General features: G+C 37.6%; 1 protein-coding gene across 2 annotated transcripts in view; it reads right to left on the bottom strand.

Moving 5' to 3' along the window:
- Positions 1 to 19,875, bottom strand: part of LEO1 (LEO1 homolog, Paf1/RNA polymerase II complex component) — a 46,189-nt gene that overhangs the window by 17,405 nt on the left and 8,909 nt on the right. For both annotated transcript variants that reach the window (XM_061182119.1, XM_061182121.1), the window contains exons 2-6: positions 15,303 to 16,058; positions 12,635 to 12,739; positions 8,627 to 8,721; positions 7,517 to 7,662; positions 6,712 to 6,796 (exon numbers count right to left, since the gene is read on the bottom strand). In XM_061182119.1, the coding sequence (XP_061038102.1) occupies positions 6,712 to 6,796; positions 7,517 to 7,662; positions 8,627 to 8,721; positions 12,635 to 12,739; positions 15,303 to 16,058 (1,187 nt within the window). The remainder of the gene's footprint in view (positions 1 to 6,711; positions 6,797 to 7,516; positions 7,663 to 8,626; positions 8,722 to 12,634; positions 12,740 to 15,302; positions 16,059 to 19,875) is intronic.

The raw sequence follows: 19,875 nt of genomic DNA, 5'->3' as shown, positions 1-19,875 counted from the left end.
CGAGATAAAACCCCAGAAAAACAACTAAATGAAGTGGAGATAGGCAACCTTCCAGAAGAATTAAGGATAATGATAGTAAAGATGATCCAGGACCTCAGAAAAAGAATGGAGGAAAAGATCGAGAAGATGCAAGAAATGTTTAATGAAGACCTAGAAGAACTAAAGAACAAACAAACAGAGATGAACAATACAATAACTGAAATGAAAAATACACTAGAAGGAATCAGTAGCAGAATAACTGAGGCAGAAGAATGGATAAGTGACCTGGAAGACAGGATGGTGGAATTCACTGCCGTGGAACAGAATACAGAAAAAAGAATGAAAAGAAATGAAGACTGCCTAAGAGACCTCTGGTACAACATTAAACCCACCAACATTCACATTATAGGGGTCCCAGAAGGAGAAGAGAGAGAGAAAGGACCCGAGAAAATATCTGAAGAAATTATAGTTGAAAACTCCCCTAACATGGGAAAGAAAATAGCCACCCAAGTCCAGGAAGTGCAGAGAGTCCCAGGCAGGATAAACCCAAGGAGAAACACACCAAGACGCAGAGTAATCAAATTGACAAAAATCAAAGACAAAGAAAAATTATTAAAAGCAACAAAGGAAAAATGACAAATAACATACAAGGGAACTCCCATAAGGTTAACAGCTGATTTCTAAGCAGAAACTCTACAAGCCACAAGGAAGTGGAATGATATATTTAAAGTGATGAAAGGGAAGAACCTACAACCAAGATTACTCTACCGGGCAAGGATCTCATTCAGATTCAACGGAGAAATAAAAAGCGTTACAGACAAGCAAAAGCTAAGAGAATTCAGCACCATCAAACCAGCTCTACAACAAATGCTAAAGGAACATCTCTAAGAGGGAAAAACAAGAGAAGAAAAGGACCTAAAAAAACTAACCCAAAACAATTAAGAAAATGGTAAAAGGAACATACATATCGATAATTACCTTAATTGTGAATGGATTAAATGCTCCAACCAAAAGACACAGGCTCGCTGAATGGATACAAAAACAAGACCCATATATATGCTGCCTACAAGAGACCCACGTCAGACCCAGGGACACATACAGACTGAAAGTGAGGAGATGGAAAAAGATATTCCATGCAAATGGAAAACAAAAGAAAGCTGGAGTAGCAATACTCATATCAGATAAAATAGACTTTAAAATAAAGAATGTTACCAGAGAAAAGGAAGGACACTACATAATGATCAAGGGATCAATCCAAGAAGAAGATATAACAATTATAAATATATATGCACCCAACATAGGAGCACTTCAATACATAAGGCAACTGCTAACAGCTATAAAAGAGGAAATCGACAGTAACACAATAATAGTGGGGGACTTTAACACCTCACTTACACCAATGGGCAGATCATCCAAACAGAAAATTAATAAGGAAACAGAAGCTTTAAATGACACAATAGACCAGATAGATTTAATTGATATTTATAGGACATTCCATCCAAAAACAGCAGATTACACTTTCTTCTCAAGTGTACATGGAACATTCTCCAGGAGAGATCACATCTTGGGTCACAAATCAAGCCTCAGTAAATTTAAGAAAACTGAAATCATATAAAGCATCTTTTCCGACCACAACGCTAAGAGGTTAGAAATCAATTACAGGGAAAAAAATGTAAAAAACACAAACACATGGAGGCTAAACAATACGTTACTAAATAACCAAGAGATCACTGAAGAAATCAAAGAGGAAATCACAAAATACCTAGAGACAAATGACAACGGAAACACAACAATCCAAAACCTATGGGACTTAGCAAAAACAGTTCTAAGAGGAAAGTTTATAGCAATTCAATCCTACCTCAAGAAACAAGAAAATTCTCAAATAAACAATCTAACCTTACACCTAAAGGAACTAGAGAAAGAAGAACAAACAAAACCTAAAGTTAGCAGAAGGAAAGAAATCATAAAGATCACATCAGAAAGAAATGAAAAAGAAATGAACGAAACGATAGCAAAGATCAATAAAACTAAAAGCTGCTTCTTTGAAAAGATAAACAAAATTGATAAACCATTAGCCAGACTCATCAAGAAAAAAAGGGAGAAGACTCAAATCAATAGACTTAGAAATGAAAAAGGAGCAGTAACAACTGACACTGCAGAAATACAAAGGATCATGAGAGATTACTACAAGCAACTATATGCCAATAAAATGGACGACCTGGAAGAAATGGACAAATTCTTAGAAATGCACAACCTTCCGAGACTGAACCAGGAAGAAATAGAAAATATGAACAGACCAATCACAAGTAATGAAATTGAAACTGTGATTCAAAATCTTCCAACAAACAAAAGCCCAGGACCAGATGGCTTCACAGGCGAATTCTATCAAACATTTAGAGAAGAGCTAACACCTATCCTTCTCAAACTCTTCCAAAAAATTGCAGAGGAAGGAACACTCCCAAACTCATTCTATGAGGCCACCAACCCTAATACCAAAAGCAGACAAAGATACTACAAAAAAAGGAAATTACAGACCAATATCACTGATGAATATAATGCCAAAATCCTCAGCAAAATACTAGCAAACAGAATCCAACAACACATTAAAAGGATCATACACCATGATCAAGTGGGATTTATCCCAGGGATGCAAGGATTCTTCCATATACGCAAATCAACCAATGTGATACACCATATTCACAAATTGAAGAAGAAAAACCATATGATCATCTCAATAGATGCAGAAAAACCTTTTGACAAAATTCAACACCCATTTATAATAAAAACTCTTCAGAAAGTGGGCACAGAGGGAACCTACTGCAACATAATAAAGGCCATATATGACAAACCCACAGCAAACATCATTCTCAATGGTGAAAAACTGAAAGCATTTTTCCTCTAAGATCAGGAACAAGACAAGGATGTCCACTCTTGCCACTATTATTCAACATAGTTTTGGTAGCCACGGCAATCAGAGAAGAAAAAGAAATAAAAGGAATACAAATTGGAAAAGAAGTAAAACTGTCAGTGTTTGCAGATGACATGATACTATACATAGAGAATCCTAAAGATGCCACCAGAAAACTACTAGAGCTAATCAATGAATTCGGTAAAGTTGCAGGATACAAAATTAATGCACAGAAATCTCTTGCATTCGTATACACTAACAACGAAAGATCAGAAAGAGAAATTAAGGAAACAATCCCATTCACCACTGCAACAAAAAGAATAAAATACCTAGGAATGAACCTACCTAAGGAGGTAAAAGATCTGTACTCAGAAAACTATAAGACACTGATGAAAGACATCAAAGATGACACAAACAGATGAAGAAGATACACCATGTTCTTGGATTGGAAGAATCAATATTGTGAAAATGACTATACTACCCAAAGCAATCTACAGATTCAATGCAATCCCTATCAAATTACCAATTGCATTTTTTACAGAACTAGAACAAAAAACATTAAAATTTGTATGGAGACACAAAAGACCCCGAATAGCCAAAGCAATCTTGAGTGGAAAAAAACGGAGCTGGAGGAATCAGACTCCCTGACTTCAGACTATACTACAAAGCTACAGTAATCAAGACAAAATGGTACTGGCTCAAAAATAGAAATATACATCAATGGAACAGGATAGAAAGCCCAGAGATAAACCCACACACCTATGGTCAACTAATCTATGACAAAGGAGGCAAGGATATACAATGGAGAAAAGACAGTCTCTTCAATAAGTGGAAAAACTGGACAGCTACATGTAAAAGGATGAAATTAGAACACTCCCTAACACCATACACAAAAATAAACTCAAAATGGATTAAAGACCTAAATGTAAGACAAGACACTATAAAACTCTTAGAGCAAAACACAGGAAGAACACTCTTTGACATAAATCACAGCAAGATCTTTTTTTGACCCACCTCCTAGAGTAATGGAAATAAAAAGAAAAATAAACAAATGGGAGCTAATGAAACTTAAAAGCTTTTGCACGGCAAAGGAAACTATAAACAAGATGAAAAGACAACCCTCAGAATGGGAGAAAATATTTGCAAATGAATCAATGGACAAAGGATTAATCTCCAAAATATAGAAACAGCTCAATATTAAAAAAACAAACAACCCAATCAAAAAATGGGCAGAAGACCTAAATAGACATTTCTCTAAAGAAGATATACAGGTGGCCAAGAGGCACATGAAAAGCTGCTCAGCATCACTAATTATTAGAGAAATGCAAATCAAAACTACAGTGAGGTATCACCTCACACTGGTTAGAATGGGCATCATCAGAAAATCTACAAACAACAAGTGCTGGACAGGGTGTGGAGAAAAGGGAACCCTCTTGCACTGTTGGTGTGAATGTAAATTGATACAGCCACTATGGAGAACAGTATGGAGGTTCCTTTAAAAACTAGAAGTAGAATTACCATATGACCCAGCAATCCCACTACTGGGAAAAGAGAAAAGCATAATTCAAAAAGACACATGCACCCCAATGTTCATTACAGCACTATTTACAATAGCCAGGTCATGGAAGGAACCTAAATGCTCATAGACAGATGAATGGATAAAGAAGATATGGTACATATATACAATGGAATATTACTCAGCCATAAAAAGGAACGAAATTGAGTTATTTGTAGAGACATGGATGGACCTAGAGACTGTCATACAGAGTGAAATAAGTCAGAAAGAGAAAAACAAATATCGTATATTAACACATATATGTGGAATCTAGAAAAATGGTACAGATGAATCGGTGTGCAAGGCAGAAATAGAGACACAGATGTAGAGAACAAACATATGGACACCAAGGGGGGAAAGCAGGGGGGCGGTGGGGAAAGGGAGTATGAATTGGGAGATTAGGATTGATGACATATATACAGTAATATGTATAAAATAGATAACTAATAAGAACCTGCTGTATAAAAAATAAATAAAATTTTTAAAAATAAAATAAAAAAGTCTGTTATACACTGACATTTTGTACTCTAAGCACCAAGGTTTTAGAGTAAACTACTTACTTTTAAACTCTGATGCCTACACTACAGTCTGATTTACATGGTCTTAAAATACAGATACATTGACACTTGCTGACGTATCATGATAGAACGTGAGGGGAAAATGCAAAAATCAATAAAAAGTAAACAAATAAGGCACTATCACATTAATTTATATAAATGATGAGAAAGAAAAGCAATAGAACAATGCCAGAGGTACTAAAACAGGCATGAAAAATTCACAGTGCTCAGCCTAAATCAACAGATACACATGTTCTGAGGAAAAATATTAAGAGATAACCTAATGGAGACCGGGATGGGGTGGGGGGTGGGGAAGCAAGGAGAAGAACAGCAAAACATCAAAAACAGTCTAAGTACTATTCTTATTAATTGTGTGACCCTGACCAAGTTAATGGTGCCTGCTTATCTCCATTTTTTCATTTGATTTGCACTTCCATTAAGAGGGAGGAGTAATGACATTTCACTGAAAAGCTTTGGAAGCCCATGCATTTTAGAGAAACCATCTTATATATCAAGGTTCTTTAGGTACTTGTGGATCTATCACACTTGAAGAGATGAAATTACTCTAAAATTTCAGCCCCTGAATTCTAAGAATGCCAGACTGCCACTTCTTAATATTTTAACACCATGTACAACATCCACCAGGAAAAAAAGTATTTACAGGAAATCCTTCAGATTTAAGAATTGTAAATGCATAGCTCCAATTTCAGTATCATGAGTTCAACTGCTTCTTGTTTTTTGTTTTTTAATTAATTATTTATTTTTGGCTGCACTAGGTCTCCGTTGCTGCACGTGGGCTTTCTCTAGCTCGGCAAGCTGGGGCTACTCTTCATTGCAGTGCGCGGGCTTCTCATTGCAGTGGCTTCTCTTGGTGCAGAGCACGGGCTCTAGGTGCACGGGCTTCAGTAGTTGTGGCACGCGGGCTCAGTAGTTGTGGCTCAAGGGCTCTAAAGCGCAGGCTCAGTAGTTGTGGCGCACAGGCTTAGTTGCTCCACGGCATGTGGGATCCTCCCGGACCAGGGATTGAACCCATTTCCCTCGCATTCTCAGGCAGATTCTTAACCACTGCGCCACCAGTGAAGTCCCAACTGCTTCTTGTTCTCTGCTACAACTCAGCTCTAAAGCATATGCTTAAACTTACATCCTCCTTGATTAAAGGAAGATTAGAGGCCGTCCTTGGATAGAGGTAACCAGATAGTACAAGGTATCAAAGAGAAGCATTAGGAATTTAGTACAATAAAAATCTCTCCTAATAGTGAACAAGAACAATCGGAAGAATACAAAGACAGCCATACGGTAAAGTGTTAGGTACTAGTGATAAATTCTCCTTTTGTATCTGATTTGTTCATCCATAGATCAAAGAGCCTGAAGAAATTCCCCTTGCAGGAAGTTGTTAGAACTTAACCCACAGTACGTATGGAGGTAGCTGTTCTAAACACCAAACCACAGTACAACTTATTCTGAAGGAAGTAGCTAGTAATTTTTTTAAAGCATCAAAAAAGTTTAACAGTGAGAAAAGTAACAGAAAAGTGACACCTTTTACAGAGAAAAAGCTATGTATTTTCTTTCTAAAAATATTCTGAAAAAGTAGATAATTTGTTTGTTGATTAAACAAGAAACATAAAAAATCATTTTCAAAAGCTCAAGTCTCAAGTTAATATTCCCAGGTTTTACTTTATAAAAGAAAAAAAAAAAAAAGCACAGACTAGTACCTTTAATTTTAACCTGGTTCGACCTTCTTCATCCAGCATTTCCTCATCTTCAAATTCATCTTCATAATATTGAGGATCAAAAGGTCTACAAATTGTTTTTAAAATAAACTATATTAATCACATTTTGTAAGAAATATCATTACTGCTATATAATGCAACTCTAAAAAATCACAATAATTAAAAATCATAATGGTCAACTATAAGGAAGCATTCAAATTACTGTACCTTCTTGAAATTTGGTGTTAATACACATTGCTTGAAATAAAGTGCAAGCAAGGCTAAATATTCAAACTATTCTTTATTCTTATATGTCTTCCAAAGAGTAGACCACACATACTCTAGCTTTCCACATCATTTTGCTTAGGGAAAAAATTTTAAATCGCACAAGAGCTTGCATGTTACTTAGTGAATAATACCCATCAACACTGTTTAACTGTCCAAAACCATTAGTTTTTCTAGATCCACAATGGCTGCTACAGTAGACATTTGCAGTTTCTCTAGCAAACTTCGCCACTCTCAATTTCAGCTTTTTCAGGGATCCATTAGTCAGAAACAACCAAAGACTTGTGGTGTCTGTTAATTCATAAGAAATACCAGACTGCTAAAAACAATTACAAGCATTAAAAGTCTCCTTTACCAATAGTCCATACTTTTTCTATCACAGTATACACTTGATTTATTTTTTCAGAGCTACATAACCAGTTTTCCATTTTGTGATTAGTCAACTCATACAAAATAAGAAAAATATCAACATTCTACATATTTCTATCCAACATTAAAAAACACTATTAACTGATCCCCTTACCTGGGCTCCACACTGAGAAAGTTGGGCAGCTTAACAAAATACAAGTCATTTCCTAAATCAGTGTTTACTTTGGGTATTTCTACTTCTATTCTGGTCTCAGGAATTGGCTCCTCCTCCTGTTGATCCTGAGGCAATCCATTTTCATCCTAGTAAAAGAGTCACAGAACTTTAGATCTTGATGGGACCTTAGAGGTGGTCTAGCTCAACTTCCACACTTTAATTGCTTAGGCAGATAAGAAGCATAATGAGACATGACTTTAGGGCTAACATCCATCCCTACCAACCAACTCCCCAAAAACCTCATGGAAAACAAGATCTGTTTGGAAGCATCAATATAAGAAAATATCTCTTTTGTGATAAATCTACCTTCCACATATTCACCGATAGAAGTGTGAAATTAATCGGCACTTCAATATGAAGTCACTCTATCAATTAAAATCAGAGAAGATTATCAACAAAGCACAAAAAACATTTAAATCAATGGTTCTCAATTCACAGGTCTTTGCAGTCTAGACTCTTAAGGTATGGCGCCAACCTCATGCTGGGCAGTTCTTTCTTTCTTTCTTTCTTTCTTTTTCTTATCCATTTTTTCCCAGTGATAACATCTTGCAAAACTATAGTGCAATATCACAACCAGGAGACTGACCCTGATACAGGCAGACACAGGACATTTCCATCACCACAAAGATTCACGCTGCCCTTTTACAGCCACATCCACTTCCCTCTTGCCCTCATCCCTCCTTAATATCCATTAATCTCTTCTCCATTTCTACAATTCTGTCATTTCAAGAATGTTATATAAGTGGATTCATACAGTATGTAACCTTTTGGGACTGGCTTTTTCTCACTCAGCATAATTACCTGGAACTTCATCCAAGTTGCTGCGTATATCAATAGTTAAATCCTTTTCGTTGCTCAGTAGTATTCCGTGGATGGATGTGCCATGGCAGTTATTTCTAATCCTCCTTATAACCAAGTGTTCCCTAATTAACTGAGAATGTCATCTGTTTGTTGTATTTTCATACTGCAATTCATTTATCGACTTCCTCTTCCCAGCATAAGAGAGAGACTTAATACTCTCCTCCAATTCTCACTGGTAATTCTACTTACAACAGGCTGTCCTGGAGTGGGTGGTTTATCTTCCCCATCACTCCCTGAAGATATATCATCTGCACCTCCAAAGAGATCCATGGTTCCACTATTATCTTCCATATAGGAGAAAAAAATGCTCAGTATTAATATCTTTAACAATGATTCTTCAAATCTATCACTTCAACATATTCCCAAGGTTTCTAGACCAAGCACCCAGAAACCACTCAAACACAACTCTGAGCCTGGCTCTCAAAGATCTGACGAGAATGTCTGTGGAGAGGGAAGGGGGCAAATCCAGTGAAGGGCAAAGCTGCACAGGAGGCACTCCTTTCTCCCTTCACTTACTTCATCCTTGTTCTTCCACTTTCCTTTATTCCCCAGGAGCCCAAAAATATCCTCCTACAATCTAGATACTCAAATTTGGGGCTTAAGCACTCTACACAGGCCTATTCTCTATAGAGTTCCTCAAGTTTTAAAATTACAGGTCCATGTCTACCCAGGTCCCCCTCCTCTCAAGCAGAACTTCACCCAGGTATAGGCAAAAAAACAACATCAACAACGATCTGTAATAAATCAATAAATCAAGGTGGGGTAGTAGAGGAGGTGACAGGAAGATAGGAGGGCAGTCAAAAAGTAGGCTGCTTGAAATTGGGATTATAGAAGAGTTATGATTATTGGTAATGACATGGTCTAGGATAAAACCATGGGAGTGAGTTATTGAGACAAGGTGAAGGACTGACCACTGAAAAAGAAGAGGCAACCTATTAGAATGGCCAAAATTCAGAACCCTGCCAACACCAAATGCTGACAAAAATATGGAGCAATAGGAACTCTCATTCACTGATGGTGGGAATGCAAAATGGTACACCCACTTTGGAGGACAGTCTGGCAGTTTCTCACCAAACTAAACATACTCTTACCACATGCCCCAGAAATTGTGCTCCTTGGTATTTGCCCAAAGGATCTGCAAACTTATATCCACACGAAAACTTGCACACGAATGTTTATAGCAGCTTTACTCATAACTGCCAAAACTCAGAAGCAACCAAGATGTCCTTCAGTAGGTGAAAGGATAAACTGGTACATCCAGACAATGGAATACAGGAATACCTCGGAGACATCTTGGGTTTGGTTCCAGACCACCACAATAAAGTGAATATTGCAATAAAGCGAGTCACATGAAATTTTTGGTTTCCCAAAGCATATAAAAGTTATATTTACACTATGCAGTAGTCTATTAGGTGTGCAAAAGCATTATGTCTAAAAAAATGTACATATCTTAATTTTAAAACACTTTAAATTTTAAAATTATTTAAAAATTATAAAATATTTTATTGCTAAAAAATGCTAACCATCATCTGAGCCTTCAGTGAATCATAATCTTTTTGCTGGTGGAGGATTTGAAATATCACAATTACCAAAATGTGACACAGAGATATGACGTAAGCAAAAGCTGTTAGAAAAATGGTGCCAACAGACTTGCTCAATGCACGGTTATCACAAATCTTCAATTTGCAAAGGACACAGTATCTGAGAAGCACAATAAACTGAAGTGCAATATTACAAGGTATGCCTATATTACTCAGTGCTAAAAAGAAATGAGCTGTAAAACCATGAACGACATGGAGGACACTTAAATACATATTACTAAGTGAAAGAAGCCAATCTAAAAAGGCTACTTACTATATGATTCCAACTATGACATTCTGGAAAAGGCAAAACTATGGAGACAGTAAAAAGATCACTGGTTGCCAGAGGTTAGGCAGGAGGGAGGGATGAACAGGCAGAGCACAGAGAATTTTAGGACAGTGAAACTATTCTGTATGACATGAAGATGGTGGATCCACGTCATCATACATTTTTCCAAACCCATAGAATGTACAATACCAAGAAGTGAACCGTAATGTAAACTATGGATTTTGGGTGATTACAATGTGCCATTGTAGGTTCATCAATTGTAACAAATGTACCACTCTGGTGGAGGACGTTGATAGTGGGGCAAGCTATGCATGAGTGGGGGCAGGGCATATATGAGAAATCTCTACCTTGCCCTCAGTTTTGCTGTGAACCTTAAACTGCTCTAAAAAGAATTTTTTTTTTTAAAAAGAGGAGGAAGGAGGAAGGTCACAAGTATTGAAAAGTTCATCTATATGATAAAATCACCAAAACTACAACTCCATCCACCAACACTCTCACGTCCCCACTTGATTATTTTCTTCTTAGGTCTTATCACCATCTAACATTTCATTTACTTATTGTGTTATTAGTCTCCCTACATTACACTGACCCCACCAGAATATGGGTTCTACAAGGGAGAAGTCTTTATCTGTTTTGATTATTGCTACATTCTGAGTGCACAGAATAGTACTAGTACAAAGCAGATTCTCAATAAATAACTGTAAAAAGATAAAATAATTAATATATCTAATTCTCACAACAACGCTGTTAGGTGGTTAGCATCATCTCCCTCTTACAGATCAGAAAATTTAAGTGTAGTAAGTAATTAATTTGACCAAAAGCATATAGTTGGAAAGTACAATAGAACCATAAAGATTCTAACTTGGATCATCTGATTCCAAAGTCCATGTACATAGATCTAAAGATCTTTAAGTAAACCCCAGAGCTTCTTCTGTCCAGCTCTCTCCTTTTCTCTCTAGTTGACTCTCTAAATGTTTGCTTTAGTTATACTGTTACTTGTGATAATTTATATAAGCTATTTAACATTAATGCCTAATTACCATTCAGCACAAAAATGGCTGTGCATATCAAACTTATGTTTGCTATAACTTTTATACTAACATCTTATCTTTATTGTATAGTAACTAGCCATTTGAAATGTAGTCACACGTAGAGGTGAACAGGTAGATCTTTTATCCTTACAACAAACCCACCTTACCTAACACTGGGTTTTTATAAACTCTTCATCTAAACCAGAGCTTGGGGACTTCCCTGCTGGTGCAGTGGTTAAGAATCCGCCTGCCAGTGCAGGGGACACAGGTTCAATTCCTGGTCCGGGAAGATCCCACATGCCAAAGAGCAACTAAGCCCATGCGCCACAACTACTGAGCCTGCGCTCTAGAGCCTGCGAGCCACAACTACTGAAGCCCGCGCGCCTAGAGCCCGTGCTCCGCAACAAGAGAAGCCACCTCAATGAAAAGCCCGCGCACCGCAATGAAGAGTAGCCCCCGCTCGCCGCAACTAGAGAAAGCCTGCCCACAGCAACAAAGACCCAACGCAGCCAAAAATAAATTAATTAATTTAAATAAATAAATAAATAAACCATAGCTTGAAGAATCAGGTTCTTCATCTGATATTAACCTATTAAGAACTTAAGAACAAGCTAACAGGCTTCCCTGGTGGCGCAGTGGTTTAGAATCCGCCTGCCAATGCAGGGGACACGGGTTCGAGCCCTGGTCTGGGAAGATCCCACATACCGTGGAGCAACTAAGCCCGTGTGCCACAACTACTGAGCCTGCGCTCTACAGCCCGCGAGCCACAACTACTGAGCCCGCATGCCACAACTACTGAAGCCCGTGTGCCTAGAGCCCGTGCTCTGCAACAAGAGAAGCCACCACAATGCAAAGCCCGCGCACCGCAACGAAGAGTAGCCCCCGCTCACTGCAACTACAGAAAGCCCGCATGCAGCAACGAAGACCCAACACAGCCAAAAATAAATAAATAAAATAAATAAATTTATTAAAAAAAAAAAAGAAGAACAAGCTAACAAGCTGCGCTGGAACTGTCATTATTCAAACAAAAGAATGGACATTGCCACCTCCACCTCAACCAGAGCCTCAGCCCCTAATAGCAGATTCACTCTGACTATAAATGAAGCAGGTTCTTCAACTAATTAAGTGCAAGCAGTTTCTCATATCTGTACAACTTGCCTGTGTACACTAAATGTATCCACACTCTCTTCTGTGGGTCTTGCAGTCTGGGGCCAGTGCCCAGGGTTGGGAATGCACTACAGTTAAATGCAGAGAGAGGGATGGAAATACAGATATATAAAAGAAGTAATTGGAGTACCTTTTGGTACCTCAGTGTCACTATCTGCTTCTGAATCAGATGCAATTGCATTCTTGCGTTTCATTCGTAAAACTTCATCTTCACTATCACTGCCTCTTGCAGATTCTGTAAGAGGAGAATCAGAAGATCTGCATAATCACAGTCATGTCATTACTTAGAATTTTGTGTTTTAAAAGCAACATTAGGAAAATAAATAAATAAATAAATAAAAGCAACATTAGGGATAAACAAACTGTGGTTCACCCATACAATGGAAAACTACTCAGTAACAAGTAAGACTGAACTACTGATACATGTAACGATTTGGGTAAGTCTCAAATGCATTACACTAAGTGAAAGAAAAAAGGTTACATACTGTATGATTCCATTTATATGATGACATTCTCAAAAAGACAAAACTACAGTGACAGAACAGAGCAGTAGTTGTCAAGGGTCACAGGTGGGGAAGTACGTAACTACAGAAGGTATAGAATGAGGGAGTTTTCTAGGGTGACAGAACTATTCTGTATCTTGACTGTGGTGGTGGTTACACAAATCTATACATGCATTAACACTAACAGAACTGTACATACACACACAAAAATCAACTTACTATAGTAAATTTTAAAATAAAATTAATAAAAGGAACATTGGTTTCTGTAAGCAGAAATACTTGGGAGAATGTGAAAAGCAGTACTGAAACTTAAAATTAAATTTATATACCACTCATTACAGAAGAAAAAAAAAAGAGGTAAAAATATTGCAATGGAAGAGACAAATATATCTGGATGGTACAATTATTTACCTAATTGTAAACTTCAAAAATGAACCACTGCAATAAAGAAGATGTGGCACATATATACAATGGAATATTACTCAACCATAAAAAGAAACGAAATTGAGTTATTTGTAGTGAGGTGGATGGACCTAGAGTCTGCAATACAGAGTGAAGTAAGTCAGAAAGAGAAAAACAAATACCGTATGCTAACACATATATATGGAATCTAAAAAAAAAAAAAAAAAATGGTCATGAAGAACCTAGGGGCAGGATGGGAATAAAGATGCAGACCTACTACAGAATGGACTTGAGGATATGGGGAGGGGGAAGGGTAAGCTGGGACAAAGTGAGAGAGTGGCATGTGTATATATATACACTACCAAACGTAAAACCGATAGCTAGTGGGAAGCAGCCGCATAGCACAGGGAGATCAGCTCAGTGCTTTGTGACCACCTAGAGGGGTGGGATAGGGAGGGTGGGAGGGAGGGAGACGCAAGAGGAAAGAGATATGGGGATATATGTATAGGTGATTCACTTTGTTATAAAGCAGAAACTAACACACCATTGTAAAGCAATTATACTCCAATAAAGATGTTAAAAAAAAAAAAAAGAACCATTGAAGAACTAGTTTAGAATTAAGCAGAATGACCAGCTACAAGATTCCTACTATGACTCTAGTTTTAGGTTAGCCTGCTAGTATTTGGGAAGTAGTGCATGAGCCTTAATGATTCTGGTAACAGTACAAATAACTCTACCCAGAACTAGTTACTGAGTACTTACTGCAGTCCTATAGTCTATATAGACCTATATCCATCTCTGGAAATTTTCTGATCTCCTCTCCTAAATAATGCTAAAATGTGGTCTTGAATGCTATCCTGAGGTATGTATTACAGGGGAAAAGACCCCCTCTCTCCATACTGCAGCTCTCTAAGAAGACAGGATCAATATGTAATTATAATCAATCACTTATAAAAATGAAGCAATCCAGATATTAATTACTTCAGGAAGACTTCCAACCTAATCAAAGTGACTTTTATATAATACAAAAAAAGAAGATGGCTAATTGTTTTAATATTCTATATGAGAATGTGTTAACTTCAGGAAAACAGTGTAAATGACTATTATAAAACGGGGTCCAGAAGCCAAAGTTCAGCTTTGTGTTTCCTGCTGTCTTTAGGGAATGAATGTTCTGATCTAAGCACATCTCCCCAGGATGAGGACGCATGTGTCAAGCTATCATAGCTCATTGAGATCATCCAGCTGTGTTTTCATTTTCTGGATATTATGCTCCCCAGGTAACCTCCTGATTGTTATAATTTGGCATCCAATGTAGATTTTCCCCCAAAGGAAAGGATACAGTGATAAGAGAGAAATAATTGATGCTCTTGAAACAAACAGTTTTGCAATTCAATTTTTATAGTTTCCTGTGAATTTGATTAGTTTGAGTACACTCCTTGGAGCCTGATTACCTCTGGAGGATGAAATTTTGGATCTCAAATAAACTGAGCTGGAACACCTCATTATAGCTACCCTATGGGGGAGTTTCAATGGTATTGGGTTTTTTCGCCCAGGCAAATCTATTCTCACCTGAGGCATGCTCTTAGTTACCCACAAAAATGGAACTATTTGATATCTAGCTACTTTAGCACTATACATCTTTCTCTAAGACTTTCCTCTTTAAATTTTTTTCTTCCTGAGCTATCATCAATTAAATGGAAGGGGAATAAGAGAAATAATACATGGATTAGGAAAATGTTTAAAGGCAAAATGTAAAGAGTTAGAAAAGGCTAAAATAGAGGGACAGAAGAGAAAAAACAGGGTACTAAAAGTAGGAATGTGAAAAGAATAAATGAGCCCCTGCTGTACCTGAATGCTTCTACTAAACCATTATGGTTCTCATAAATGTATTACCTGACTTATGGTCCTGTTCCTCTTCATCATCTGAATGCCTGTGTTCTTCATCCGAGGCCTGTGGCCTTTCATCATCAGAATTTTGCATTTTCTCGTCATCAGACATCTGTGGCCGCTCTTCATCATCAGAATTCTGTTTCTCATCATCATTATCAGAAGCTGCTGGCCGTTCATCATCCGAATTAGCCTTCTCCTCCTCAGACAGTTGTTGTCTCTCATCATCTGAAAGCTGAGGCCTCTCCTCATCATCTGTGTTCTGCATTTTCTCATCATCATCAGAATTCTGCAGTTTATCTTCATCAGATCCTTGTGCCCTCTCCTCATCATCAGAATTTTGTATCTTTTCATCATCTGACTGGTCACTTTTATCTTCTCTGCCCCATTTTTCATCATCTGAATGTGCTTTTTCAGAACCTTCCGCTTCTGAGTGATGGCTCCCTCCATCTGATCTATGACCTTCATCGTCATCGTCATTGTGGGCTTCTGATCCACTGTGCTGATCTACATCTGAGGGATCATTGTCTTCATGGTCAGAATGCTCAGAAGCTTCTGATCTATTGTCTGATCCTTCAGAGTGATTATCACTCCCACTATGATGAGAAGCTCCCTCATCCTCACTGTCATCTCCAAACAGTTCCTTATTACTTGGTTTTCCTGAGTCATCTCTCTCATCTTGATCACTTTCACTTCCAGAGGCATTACTGCCAGAAGCAACATTCTCTTGATCAGAATCTGAGCCTGATCCAGAATCAGAATCTATGGGATCATATAAACACAGGGTGATGTAAGCAAAAAAAGCAGAATAAGCAACACCAAAAGTCCATCCCAACATAAAAGCAATGAGAAAACTTGTCAAAAGCTGTTAGCATCTATTTTCTCAGACTCTGGAAACTAACTAAAAGTTGCAGCAACGAGGGGAATGCTTAACAAGAAAAATAAGCTGAGTCTCAGTAAGAAAAAAGGGGTGTTTTAACATACCCTCCCACCCCCAACCCACCCCTTGGTCAATGGTGCCTTGAAGATAATAGCCCAAATTTCTGGTGCATCTACCACTAATGGAGGGAGCAGAAGGCACCTCATTTGCAAAGAATCATGGTTGTTAGTTTTGATCTGTCTGGTGGATCACTGAGGGACTGGCTCAAAGGGCTTGACTTTATCTCACCTAACTTGGAACTCTCTTGTTTTTAAGGAAGCTACCTGAGAGTGTTGGTCAAAAACATATACAGGCAAATGTATTAGTTGCCTCTGTCTGGGATAATGGAAAGCAGTTGAGGCAAACAACAGACTAACTAAAAAGCTTGGGAGAAAAGGCTGAGGAATGACATAATATAAGGGCTTTTAAAAGCTTCCACAATAAACGAAACAAAAAAAAGAAAAGAAAAGGAAAAAAAACACCCACATATTCTTACTGACCTGAAAAGCCATGCACTTGCCCAGGGCTGTGCACATGCTCAAGAAAGAACCAAGAAGGCCCTAAGCTCTCACTTCCAGCTGACCTTCAGGCTCTGTGCAAGCAGGAAATGAAGGCAAAGACAGGTTATAAACAACCTGGTTGAGTGTTGAAAGCATGCCCTAACACACACACAGAGCCAATCTGCAAAGGCTGGGAGTTTTTCGTTATTGTTGTTTCTTTTTTTGCATTTAAGGAAATCTCTGTCCAATCACTAGCTGACCACTAAGCTAATGGAACAGAGACTTTAGTGGCTATACACAACAAAGATTGCAGACTTCACCAAATTAGTTCAAAAGAATCACTAAACAATAACTACTACAACAAATGCTGGGGGGGGCGGGTAGGGGGAAGAGAGTGCTGTCCTGAGTCACCATATTACAATATTCAAAATGTCCATTTATCAACAAAGAATTACAAGGTCTGCAAAGAAAGAAGGAAGCATGGCCCATACATATGAAAAAAGGCTACACACTGTCCCTGAAGAAGCCCAGTCAATGAAAATGATGTCTTACCAAATAGAGAATATCAATAAAAAGACAGATATTATAAAAAAAAGAACCGAACAGAAATTCTGGAGTTGGAAATTACAACAACTGAAATGAAAAATTCACTAAAGGGACTAAACAGCAGATGTGAGTAGGAAGAAGAAAGAATCAGGAAACTTTAAGATACATCAACTGAGATTATCCAGTCTGGTGAACAATAAGAGAAAAGAGCGAAGAAAAATGAAAAGTCTAAAAGACTTGTGCGAAACCAGCAAGTATACCAATCTATGCATAATGGGAGTTCCAGAAGAAGAGAAAAAAGAGAAAGGGACAGAAAGAATATTTGAAGAAATAATAGCCAAAAACTCCCCAAATTTGAAGACATCGACGTACACATACAAGTTGATCAACAAATACCAAGTAGGATAAAGTTAAAGAGACGCACACCTAGACACATCATTATCAAACTGTCTAAACACAAAGAAAAAATCCTGAAAGCAGCAAAGCAACAGGTCCCATACAAAGGGATCCTCAATAAGGATAACAGTTGATTTCTCATCAGAAACCATAAAAACCAGGAGGCGGTGGTATGAAATAGTCAAAGTGCAGAAAGAAATACTGTCAACCAAGAATTCTATATCCAGCAAAACTATCCTTCAAAAATGAAGGAATTATGAGCAACAACAACAACAAAAGATAAATTGGATTTCCTCAAAATGAAAAGCTTTTATGCAAGAAAGGACATTATCAAGAAAGCGAAAAAACAGCTTACAGAATGGGACAAAATATTTGCAAACCATGTATCTGTCAAGTATATGTATATACTTACAATACAGTATCCAGAATATATAAAGAATGTTTACAACAAAAAGACAAAAACCCATTTGAAAAATAGACAATAGACTTGAATAGACATTTCTGCATAGTTATACAAATGAAACAAGTACATGAAAAGATGCTCAACATCATTAGCCATTAGGAAATGGAAATCAAAACCACAATTAGATATCACTAGACACCAACAGCAATGGCTGTATTTTAAACAGCGGGGGGGGGAGGGGGAAGTAAAATAAGTATTGGCAAGGATATGAAGAAATAGAACACTCAAACATTGCTGGTGGTAATTGAAAATGGTCCAGCTGCTATAAAAAATGGTTTGGTTGTTTCTCAAAAAGTAAAACAAAGAATTACCATATGACTCAGCAATTGCACTCCTACATATATACCCAAAAGAACTGAAAACAGGCACTCACACAAGTACTTGTACACAAACAGCATCACTATTTAAAAGCCAAAAGATGGAAACAACCCAATGTCCATCAACAGCTGGATAAACAAATTGGGATATATACACAGAATGGAATACTATTCAGTCATTAAAAAGAAATGAAGTACTGATACATCCTACAATGTGGATGAACTTCGAAAACATGATGGTAAGAGATAGAAATCAGACACAAAGGGCCACATGTTAGGAATTCCCTGGCGGTCCAGTGGTTAGGACGCCACACTCTCACTGCCAAGGGCTCAGGTTCAATCCCTGGTTGGAGAACTAAGATCCCACAAGCCTCGAGGTGCAGCAAAAAAAAAAAAAAAAAAAAAAAAAGCCACATGTTTTATGATTCCACTTGTATGAAATGTCCAGAATAGATAAATCCATAGATGCAGAAAGCAGACTGATGGTTCATGGGGGCTAGCAAAAGGAGCAAATGGCAAGTAACTGCTTAATGGGTATGGCGTTTTATTTTGAGGTGATGAAAATGTTTCAGAACTAGATAGAGATAGTGGCTACACAACATTTTAAAGGTACTAAATACCACTGAATTGTTCACTTAAAAATGGCATATTCGGGGACTTCCCCAGTGGTCCAGTGGTAAAGAATGCACCTTCCAATGCGGGGGACTCGGGTATGATCCCTGCTCAGGGAACTGAGATCCCACATGCCACAGGGCAACTAAGCCCTCGCGCCACAACTACCGAGCTCGTGCGCCTCAATGAGAGAGCACGCATGCTGCAAACTACAGAGCCCATGCATCCTGGAGCCCGTGCGCCACAACTAGAGAAAGAAAAAAAAAAAGGCATATTCTGCAACCAAACTGAAAAGAAGTAAAACTGTCACTATTTGCAGATGACATGATATTATATATAGAAAATCCTAAAGACTCCACCAGAAAACTGTTAGAACTAATAAATAAATTCAATAAAGTTGCAGGATACAATATCAATATACAGTTGTGATTCTATACACTAATAACGAGCTATCAGAAAGAGAAATTAAGAAAACAATCCCATTTACGATTGTATCAAAAAGAGTAAAATACTTAGGAACAAATTTAACCAAAAAGGTGAAAGACCTGTACGCTGAAAACACTGATGAAAGAAACAGAAGAAGATACAAATAAATGGAAAGGTATTCCATGCTCATGGATTGGAAGAATCAATATTGTTAAAATGTCCATACTACCCAAAGCAATCTACATATTGAACACAATCCCTATAAAAATTCCAATGGCATTTTTTCACAGAAATAGAACAAAGAACTCTAAAATTTGTATGGAACGAAAAAAAAACCCAAATAGCCAAAGCAATCTTGAGATAAAAGAATAAAGCTGAAGGCATCATGCCCTTGATTTCA

The sequence above is a fragment of the Eubalaena glacialis genome, chromosome 2 (assembly GCF_028564815.1).
Source record: "Eubalaena glacialis isolate mEubGla1 chromosome 2, mEubGla1.1.hap2.+ XY, whole genome shotgun sequence".
In the NCBI taxonomy this organism is placed as follows: Eukaryota; Metazoa; Chordata; class Mammalia; order Artiodactyla; family Balaenidae; genus Eubalaena; species Eubalaena glacialis.
The sequence above is the reverse complement of the archived record's forward strand: the minus strand, read 5'-3'. Positions and strand labels throughout refer to the sequence as shown.